Source organism: Phaseolus vulgaris, chromosome 2, assembly GCF_051622355.1.
Source record: "Phaseolus vulgaris cultivar YP4 chromosome 2, ASM5162235v1, whole genome shotgun sequence".
In the NCBI taxonomy this organism is placed as follows: domain Eukaryota; kingdom Viridiplantae; phylum Streptophyta; class Magnoliopsida; order Fabales; family Fabaceae; genus Phaseolus; species Phaseolus vulgaris.
Genome location: NC_143499.1, coordinates 35,103,845 through 35,114,869, shown reverse-complemented (window position 1 = coordinate 35,114,869; position 11,025 = coordinate 35,103,845). Strand labels below are relative to the sequence as shown.

The 11,025-nt window shown below is 33.7% G+C and overlaps 1 protein-coding gene across 1 annotated transcript; it reads left to right on the top strand.

Annotated features, from left to right (window-relative positions):
* The first annotated feature begins 281 nt into the window (after positions 1-281).
* BRL2 (BRI1-like 2) lies at positions 282-4,198 on the top strand. Its single transcript, XM_068613451.2, has one exon. It carries the CDS (start codon positions 566-568, stop codon positions 3,962-3,964), a length of 3,399 nt encoding a protein of 1,132 aa, XP_068469552.2. The 5' UTR covers positions 282-565; the 3' UTR covers positions 3,965-4,198.
* Positions 4,199-11,025: the final 6,827 nt, after the last annotated feature.

The following is an 11,025-nucleotide window of genomic DNA, read 5'->3' as shown; positions in this document are numbered from 1 at the left end:
TCTTTCGTTTTTATAGCGCCGATCTTTAGATACACACCTTTGTCTGTGGGTCCCAAATCCTTGACTAATAGTCAAATCAATCCATTAACTAAATTCTCTCACTTCTCTACTCTACTCTACTCTACATTCTTTATTATACCAACCTTATTTATATTTATACTTCTACCACTCAAATCAAACTTTTTAATTGCTTAAGGTAATTCAAAGAAAAAGTTGTATTAAGTTTGGACAAAAATCTCTGTCATTATCAACAAATCTAATAAAACATCTCAGACATGATAAACAAAAGGTAAAATAAAATTATACCAACAAACTTACGAGTACATACCCACCGCACGCAACACAACCTTATTCTCCTCTCACGTTCCCTCCTTTCAATTTTATAAAACACAAAAAGCAACTCCTTTTGTCACAACAAATTCCCATCATACTCACCACTCTCACCCTCTCTTTCTTTCCTCTTTCCTCTACACACACACTAGTCTATATCTCTCTGCATTTTCTTTGCAGGCCTCTCTCTTCCCAGACCTGTGTGTTCTGGCTTTGTACAAGGCTTGTTTTCTCAATGGAGAACAACCATGTTCAGCTTTTGCCTCATCTCACTGTGACACTTCTTGTGATCACTGTTTTGTTTCCTGTGACTGAATGTGCGGCAGTTTCCTCCATCAAGACTGATGTGCAGGCTCTTCTCATGTTCAAAAGGATGATTCAGAACGATCAGGGTGGAGTTTTGTCAGGATGGAAGCTGAATAAGAATCCATGCAGCTGGTATGGAGTCTCTTGCACCCTTGGAAGAGTTACTCAGCTTGATATCAGTGGGAATAATAACCTTGCTGGGACTATATCTCTTGACCCTTTGTCTTCTTTAGATATGTTATCTGTTCTGAAACTGTCTTTGAATTCATTTTCTGTAAATTCTACCTCTTTGCTTCAGCTCCCATATGGTTTGACACAGCTTGATCTATCCTTTGGAGGGGTTACAGGCCCTGTCCCTGAGAACCTTTTCTCCAAGTGTCCAAATCTTGTTGTTGTTAATCTTTCTTACAACAACTTAACAGGTCCTATTCCTGAAAATTTCTTACAAAATTCTGGTAAACTGCAGACACTTGACCTATCTTCCAACAACCTGTCAGGCTCTATTTTTGGCCTGAAAATGGATTGCATTTCCTTGTTGCAACTTGATCTATCTGGAAACCGCTTGTCAGACTCAATTCCACTCTCTTTGTCAAACTGTACCAGCCTTAAAAGTTTGAATTTAGCTAACAATATGATTTCTGGGGAAATTCCCAAAGCTTTGGGTCAGTTAAACAAACTACAGACTCTGGATCTTTCACACAACCAACTCACAGGCTGGATCCCTTCTGAATTGGGAAATGCATGTGCTTCCCTTTTAGAGGTTAAACTTTATTTCAACAACATCTCCGGGTCAATCCCGTCTAGTTTCTCCTCATGCACTTGGCTGCAACTTCTTGACATATCTAACAACAACCTGTCAGGACAGTTAGCAGGGTCAATCTTTCAGAACCTCGGTTCATTGCAGGAACTGAGGCTTGGGAACAATGCTATCACTGGTCAATTTCCATCTTCAATATCTTCCTGCAAAAAGTTGAGGATTGCGGACTTCAGCTCAAACAAAATTTATGGATCTATCCCCAGGGATTTATGTCCAGGGGCAGCCTCACTTGAGGAACTGAGAATGCCAGATAATCTTATTATAGGTGAAATCCCAGCTGAACTGTCGAAGTGCTCACAGCTGAAGACACTTGATTTTAGTCTGAACTATCTCAATGGTACAATTCCCGATGAGCTTGGACAACTTGAAAATCTTGAGCAGCTGATAGCATGGTTCAATGGTTTGGAAGGAAAAATTCCACCGAAGCTGGGCCAGTGCAAGAATCTTAAGGATCTCATACTGAATAATAATCATCTCACTGGTGGAATTCCCATTGAGTTATTCAATTGCAGCAATCTTGAATGGATATCACTGACAAGCAATGAGCTTAGTGGTGAAATACCGCGTGAGTTTGGTCTCTTGACAAGGTTAGCAGTTCTGCAGCTTGGAAACAACAGCTTGACTGGCGAGATACCAGCAGAGCTAGCGAATTGCAGCAGTTTGGTGTGGTTGGACTTGAACAGCAACAAGCTCACTGGAGAGATTCCATCAAGACTTGGAAGACAGCAAGGAGCAAAATCCTTGTTTGGGATCCTTTCAGGGAACACTTTGGTGTTTGTAAGAAATGTTGGAAACTCATGCAAAGGAGTTGGAGGTTTGCTAGAATTCTCTGGTATTCGACCTGAAAGACTCTTGCAGGTCCCAACATTGAGGACTTGTGATTTCACAAGACTCTATTCTGGTCCTGTCCTCAGCTTGTTCACCAAGTACCAGACTCTGGAGTATCTTGATCTTTCATATAACGAGCTTCGTGGAAAAATCCCAGATGAATTCGGAGACATGGTGGCTTTACAAGTTCTTGAATTATCTCACAATCAGCTATCTGGAGAAATCCCTTCAACACTTGGCCAGCTAAAAAATTTGGGTGTGTTTGATGCATCACACAATAGATTGCAGGGTCATATTCCAGACTCATTCTCAAACCTCTCATTTTTGGTGCAAATTGATCTGTCTCACAATGAGTTAACAGGGCAAATTCCTTCTAGGGGACAACTGAGTACTCTTCCAGCTTCCCAGTATGCAAATAACCCTGGCCTTTGCGGTGTACCATTGCCTGACTGCAAGAGTGAAAATAGCCAACCCACAACAAATCCAACTGATGATGCTAGCAAAGGGGGCCATAAAACAGCAACCGCAACATGGGCAAACAGCATTGTAATGGGAATTCTCATCTCTGTTGCTTCTCTCTGTATTTTAATTGTGTGGGCAATTGCAATGCGCGCAAGGAGGAAGGAGGCCGAAGAAGTCAAGATGCTCAATAGCTTACAAGCTTGCCATGCTGCTACAACATGGAAAATTGACAAAGAGAAAGAGCCCCTGAGCATCAATGTTGCAACATTTCAGAGGCAGCTGAGGAAACTCAAGTTCTCCCAGCTGATTGAAGCAACTAATGGGTTCTCGGCAGAAAGCCTCATTGGGTGTGGTGGTTTTGGTGAAGTGTTCAAGGCCACACTCAAAGACGGCTCAAGTGTCGCCATAAAGAAGCTCATTCGACTGAGCTGCCAGGGTGATCGAGAATTCATGGCAGAGATGGAAACCTTGGGGAAGATCAAGCACAGAAATCTTGTTCCTCTGTTAGGGTACTGCAAAGTGGGGGAAGAGAGGCTCCTTGTTTATGAATACATGGAGTATGGAAGCTTAGAAGAGATGCTTCATGGGAGAATCAAAACGCGTGATCGCCGCATTTTGACATGGGAAGAAAGGAAAAAGATTGCAAGAGGTGCAGCTAAAGGGCTTTGTTTCCTGCACCACAATTGCATCCCTCACATCATACACAGAGATATGAAGTCAAGCAATGTGCTACTTGACCATGAAATGGAGTCCAGGGTCTCAGATTTTGGAATGGCAAGACTTATAAGTGCCCTTGATACACATCTTAGCGTGAGCACACTGGCAGGAACACCAGGATATGTTCCCCCAGAGTACTACCAAAGCTTCAGGTGCACTGCTAAGGGAGATGTCTACTCATTTGGGGTTGTGATGTTGGAACTGCTTAGTGGTAAACGCCCTACTGACAAAGAGGATTTCGGTGACACCAACTTGGTTGGGTGGGCCAAGATGAAGGTCCGTGAAGGGAAGCAAATGGAAGTAATTGACTCGGACTTGCTTTTGGCCACTCAAGGAACTGATGAGGCAGAAGCCAAAGAAGTGAAGGAGATGATAAGATATTTAGAGATTACTTTGCAGTGTGTTGATGACTTGCCTTCAAGAAGGCCAAACATGTTGCAGGTAGTCGCTATGCTGAGAGAGCTTATGCCTGGATCAACTGATGGAAGCAGCAACAGTGCTTGAACCATGTTGTTGTCCATAATTAGGACAGCGGAACGAATGAAGATATGAAATGAGGCTTGCAACATTTTCTCTACAGCTGTTATTACTCAGTTTATTGTGCCTAGTTTCTCAATTTCTTTCTTCATTTGTTGTGTGTATTTGGTATTTATTGTCAGTGTTACTATGTAACTCCACCCAATATTGACATTGCAGCAATAGCATATGAAAACAGAACCCATAGACGCGTTAAATTCATTGAGCCGGTCTCATACAATCCATTGAGGCAATTCATCAAACACAAAGGTGAAATTGTTCCATTTGGTTTCCACATTACCAGAAACATAGTTTTACTCTCTAATCTACCCTGTAAAGCAACTCAATACTTTTTAAGATTAATAATTTTATAAGTACTTTTAAAATGTAACAAAATTCATAAAGTAATCATATTGTTGTAATTATTTTTCAGAAGAGTAGTTGTTAGTATGAGAATTTTCACATTTAACATTAAGTTTTTCAAGTGACTTCATTATTCTATTTTACAATTAATTTACTCATCTAGGTTTTGTATTTTAGCAAATGAAAAAGTTAACTCTAAGAATAAAAATGGGTCTCATTTAAATCTTGAAACTTTCTCAACTGAAATGGAGCACCACCCATTCTTGAACATTTCTCCTCTGATAAAAAAAATGAAACAAAAAAAATTGCCTCCACTATGAATTAATTAAGATATACACTCTATAGGTTCTCTTTTACATATTCACATTAATTTTTTTTTTCTTATTCGTTTCGTTCTTAGATACTATCAGAAAATTCTCTGATTATTTGAATATATAAAATTAGCATTCCTTACATATTTTACACTAATGTCTTTAATTATTTAAAAATTATTACAATGTGTATTTATATAAACGTGATTACAGTAAAGACTTAAAAAATAAATATGGAATATTATAGTAATTTGCTAATTTCTTTTCAATAATTCAACATAGTTTAGGGGATATATATATATATATATATATATATATATATATATACTTACTAAAAAAAATCTTATGAAGTAAGTTATAAGTACAAATGAGAAATACAGAAGTAATAGTTAGCAAAGCATAAGAAATGTGTTGAAAAAGGCCCATAATTAATGGACCACATATTTTAGGGCAACCGTTCATATAGGTCATGCTAACTCTTTAAAGGATAACAATTTCACTTGGCTAACTAGTTCAATGGTCACACAGTGAAACAAAGGATTGCTTAATAATATGGTTCAGTGCAATAAATATAGGTTTTTATTGACAAAAAAATTAATAATAAACATAATTTTATTACTATTTATATATTATTTTTGATTTCTTTTTATTTGTCATAAATATTATTCTTATATTAAAAAAATTAAAAAATGCATAATTACTAAAATTTTCTTAAAATAAGAATATAATTAATATAAAATTTATTAAATGTTTATAAATTAATAATTATTTATTATCAATGGAAAACTATTCATTATTAGCATGTTAAAATATGTCTCATAATAATGTATCATAAATTTATTCTTATATATTTAATAGAAAATTTACAAGTACATGTATATTAGTTAAAAATACTAAATTTATGTTACTTTAGATTTAAATTTATAATTTTTTTTACAATTCAAAATTATTTTCATTTTGATAATGCAATTAACAGTTTTAGATATAAAATTTATCATATTGTGAAAAAAATATGTTATTTTATATTTAAATTTCTGATTTTTTTTCAATTAATATTATTTTCAATATGTGATAATATAATTAATAAAATTTGTCACTATTTATATATTATTTATAATTATTTTTTAATTTGTCAAAAAATCATTAAAAATAAAAAATTATATATGTCACAAATAATTATTCATTAATATAATATAACATAAGATAAAATTATTTGTTTTTACAACAATATAATTAATAAAAAAATTATTGAATATTTATAAATTAATAATGTTTGTATAATATTAATTGTTGTTATTATTATATCATTAGTAATTGTTAAAAAATATTAAATTATTTTATTTTAGACTTCAACTTGTGACTTTTTAATGAGACAACTTTATTATTTTAGCTATCAGAATTACCATTATTTTGTGTCAATAATAATATGTCATAAATGTATTCTCATGTATTTAATAAAAAATTTATACATATATGTATTTATATAATTGAAAACAAAATAGCATGGCTATCATCTTCATCAATATACAAAATTATATAAAACAATAATCAATTGTCATCACTATCATCCTTATTAATAATATTATTTTCTTCATCCTTTATTAAATCAATATTTGTATCATCACTTTCTTTTTTTCTCATCTTCCGCAACTTTCATAGGCATTATTCAAGTTGTAGACTGGACTAAGTCATTTCTATTCAATGCAAACTCATGCTCATTATGTGACGCATTAGATATAAATGAAATTGAGTCAACGTCTTTGTTTTCTTGACACACTCGATTTATAGTTTCCTCTAATTAAATAAATTGGGTTCACTTTAGGGGTCCAAATAGCAAAGATAGGCTAGAATAAGGTGTCTTTAGCATAATAGGGGGTGTGGGTAGCATTTTAGCTTGTTCCTAGCCTTTTTGGAAGACATTTTAACCTAGTTTCTAGAAGGACAAGCCTAGGATGCGGGTTTGACTAAGTCAAACCCTAAAGCTGCCCATTTTTTTCCTTTTCCCATCCTACCCCTTTAGCTTGTTCTCTAAGGCTCATTCACTTATAAATAGGAGGTCTACCTAGTGTATTTTACAAGTTGAAATTAATAGAAGAAGAGTTACTTTGCACAAATTGTGTGAGGTGTTAGTGAGGTTTGAATTCCTCTTAGCATTTAGGTCTTATCTTGTGAGTATTGAGAGCTCTCAAGTGGCGGCTATCATCACTTATCTTGGAGGTCAATCACACTTCAAGTGACGTGTTCTGCTTCTCAAATCCATCACATAAGTTTTCTCCTTCCTTCGTCTATTCTTCCATTGTCATTCCATTTTGTATCATGTTCTTTTTTGGTTTTCCTTGTTTCCAATCGACAATTATATTTGGTTTCTTTTCCTTGTTCTTTAATTTCGCACCTTCTAGCATCATGTTCACCATATAATTGTCTTTCCCTTTTGCTTTTGTGAAGTGAACATTCACACTTACTTAACCACTTGGTTAAGCTCGTGTCCAGTGGGGATCTTCTTAGAGTTCTCACCATATTCTTGCGTAAAATCTCAATCTAAGTAAAGTGTCACACCATAAAATGAACAATCCTAAAATCAATTCACATAAGTGGGGCCTGTTTGCCGATAGTTTGTGTAAAAAACCAGCAAAAAACTTAGACAAACTGAGGCAACGGGTGGCAAAATTCATGCAATTTGAAGAATTGTGTGACTAACGTAATAATGTTCGAGCGAACAATGGTGGAAATAAAGGAAAAAAGAAGGATCACGATGGCATACACATGCTCGGTAGATCCGACCGTCCGAGTTAAAGACACAGTGATCGGCAAAGCTTATTATCTAGAATATTTATCAAGAAGAATTATGTCGAGAATGTGGAATGCCACACACCTTAAATTTTATAATAGCTAAATAAATTGAACAGTGCATTCTTTCTTCGCTCATTTGTTTTTAAAGAGGGTTTTCAACCGAGAAGGTTTTAACGAGACACTTTAAAATTACACATTTGTTATTGTTTCAGTTATGGCAAACAAATTCTTCATCCAAAGAAGCTTGCTTAACAATTAGTAGCCCTTGTCAAACGAACGCGATACTAGATGCAACCTTTCGACCAAGAAAACTTACTTAACAATTAGTAGTCCTTGCTGAACAAACGTGACACTACATTCAAATTTTCGACCAAGGCAGCTTGCTTAATAATTAGCAGCCATTGCCAAACGAACGCGACATTACATGCAACCCTTTGGTCGAGGCAGCTTGCTTAAAAATTACACCTTTGTCGAACGAACGTGACACTACATGTAACTCTTTGGCCAAGGCAACTTGCTTAACAAATAGAAGCCCTTTCTGAACTAACTCTTCAGCCAAGGTAGCTTGCTTAACAATTAGCAACCTTTCCCGAACAAACTCTTCGGCAAAGACAACTTTCTTAACAATTAGCAACCCTTCCCGAACAAACGTGTAATGCACCGATACAGTTAACGAAGCTTTGCCCTAAAACGACAATCCCTACCAGTATCCTAAATCTACACCCTTTAGTTAAGGAAGCTTTGCCCCCGAGACAATCCCTCCCGAACGTCAAAACTAAAATTTGCTTCGATTAAGGAAACTGTCTTAAAACGATCATCCTCAATGCCTGACCAGTGTTCAACTTATCTAAATCTCAACACAAATTATTTAAATCATGTTGATCCAGGTATCAGGTTGACATTCAATATGTTAAAGACTCAACTTATTTAAATTATATTGATTCAAGCATACGCTCGACATTCAAAATTATAAAGCAATTCAAAAACCCAAGCGGCTTCCAAAGGATCTTAATCCTAACGATCGTTCGACATACATTGTTAAAACTATACAAGTGTCAATAAAGGCATTCAAACAACTACTAAAAAGATCAAAAGCAATAAGGTCATTCGATCGACAATCAAAGAAGGACAAAAAGTCACTTCATCTCTTGAAGCACCTAACACTCACATCTAAACTCTTCTGAAATAAAGATTCATCAAGCCTGGGGGCAAGTATACCAGTCGGGGTCGAATGAGCCACATCACTCAACATCATTAACTAACTAACCGGGTGATCAACCACATTAAGGTCGAATGACCCATGTTACTTGGCATCATTGACCGATCGACTAAGTGATCAACCACATTACGAGTCGAATGAGCCACGTTACTCGGTATCATTGACCGACTGACCAAGTGATCAACCACATAAAGAACAAATTGAAAAAATAAATGACAAGTAATGAAACATCATATAAATCAGGATAACATCCCTACACATCCGGGCCACATCCTGGAAAATCTAGGTAACACCTCGAGAAATCAACTAACACTGATTTATTGAAAATATGCGCCAGATACTGCCTATGAATCAAATAGCTCACTACCAAACACTATAAATAAATCTTCTACAAAGGAGTAAGGTACGCTTTTATCAATTACATCATACACTCTTAATACAGAGTGCTTACTTTATCGTCGTAGAACCTTCTGCAGGTTAACTCTCGGCCAAGCACCAAGGAGGAGCGACCAAGTACCATAGAAAAAGCCTAAGAAGAGTAAGGAGAAGCGGCAGAGTACGAGAACGAGTACAAGAAGAGTAAAAATGGACGACCAAAACATCAAAGACAATTGTTACTGCTAGTTCCAATCTAGAGTTTTTTAGTACATGAACTATTTTCCTTCGAAATTAAATTTCAATATCTATAATAAATCAAATGTATTTCTATTATGAAATTGGATAGTTCAAGTGAGAACCAAACAAATAAAAGAAAACAGACTACAAAATCCTTCTTCAATTTTTTGTTACGCTGAAAACAAAACATACACTATAAGAAAATCATCAAATAGAAACCAATTTTTAGAGACAATAGTTAGTTGCAATAGTAACTCAATTAGAGACCATTTTAGAAACTAAAAAAAAAATTGGTTTCTAAATTAGTTTTTATTATTGTTAAATAGTTTCTAAATTGGTATCTAATTAGCTACCAAGGTTTTAACTACCAATTACTTAGTTTCTAAATTTGGTAGCAAAAACTTTGGTTGCTAATTAGATGCCAATTTAGAAATCATCTAACAATAATATAAACTAATTTAGAAACCAAAAATTTATTTAGTTCTTAAAATAGTCTCTAATTTAGTCACTATAGCAACTAATTATTTTTTGTTTCTAAAATTAGTTTCTATTTGATGATTTTTTTGTAGTGATAAAAGATATGTGTAAAAACAAATAATTGATTAGTGCAATTACTTTATATGCAACAAGTTTTGTTTGAAAAAAAATGTTTATTTTTATTGACTATTTATTATGCATAGTTAGGTCTCTACCATAAGAAAATGATATTTTTGGGAGAAACAATTATATGCATAATATTGTGATATCCAAAGGATAAATTTGAGCTAAAGGAAATTGAAAGCCGAATTCATACTATAAATTCATTAAGATAAGAAAAGTTATGAAGACATAATCAATTGTTTTATTTATACAGAGGTAGGGACATGAAGAATAAATTCCACAATTGTTACTAGTGTTTTGATGGCTATCACGTGTTTGGGAATCCAAGTTTTTTTTTATCATTATTTAAAAAATATAATAAAAAATTTAAATAGCTATTACAATAATTTGACTATTATTTATTATTATTTTAATTGCAATATTTAACTAGTATTTAATATTTCAATTAAATAAATAAATAAGACACCCATGTTGTTTTTTATAATAATATGAATAGACCTATTGATTTGATGAGTCGAAAACATTAAAATAATATTGGCAAATTCCTGCATATACTAATGCTATGAAATTTTGTATATAAGATTATCTGAAGAGTAAGTAGGAAATTTTTACAAATATGATGAAATAGATTTTTTTTTTAAAAATAAAATTGATATATTCTGTTGAAATGACATGATTTATTTATAAAAAAAATTACGTTAAAGTAATACAATTTTAATGTATTTAAACTAAAATTATATTAAGTGGTATAATTTTTAAATTTTAATTGAAGTTGTATCTCACACGACTTATTATTTTGATAAGTTTTTAAAAAATATATTTATTTTAATAATTAAGAGATAAAAGGAAGTTGTAGGTTTAAAGTTTGATTAATTTTTTTCTAAGTTTTTTATACTGAAATTATAAAAGATGGAATTTTGATGATAAAAGTAGTTGAATGATGATGAGTGAGAATTGAATTGAATTGAGATTGAGGGCACTTATACTGCAACAACTCATTGCAGCTATAATGCTTCCAAATAGACACAAATCATATTCTTCGCTGAAAGTGGTCGTACATGCACTCATATCATACACCATTCAATTCAATGAAATGGATGCAGATCACAAAAATACTTATTTCAAATACAGATTAAATATAAACAGTACAA

Coding starts and splice junctions, on each gene's coding strand:
- BRL2 (XM_068613451.2), top strand. CDS start 566: ATGGAGAACAACCATGTTCAGCTTTTGCCTCATCTCACTGTGACACTT.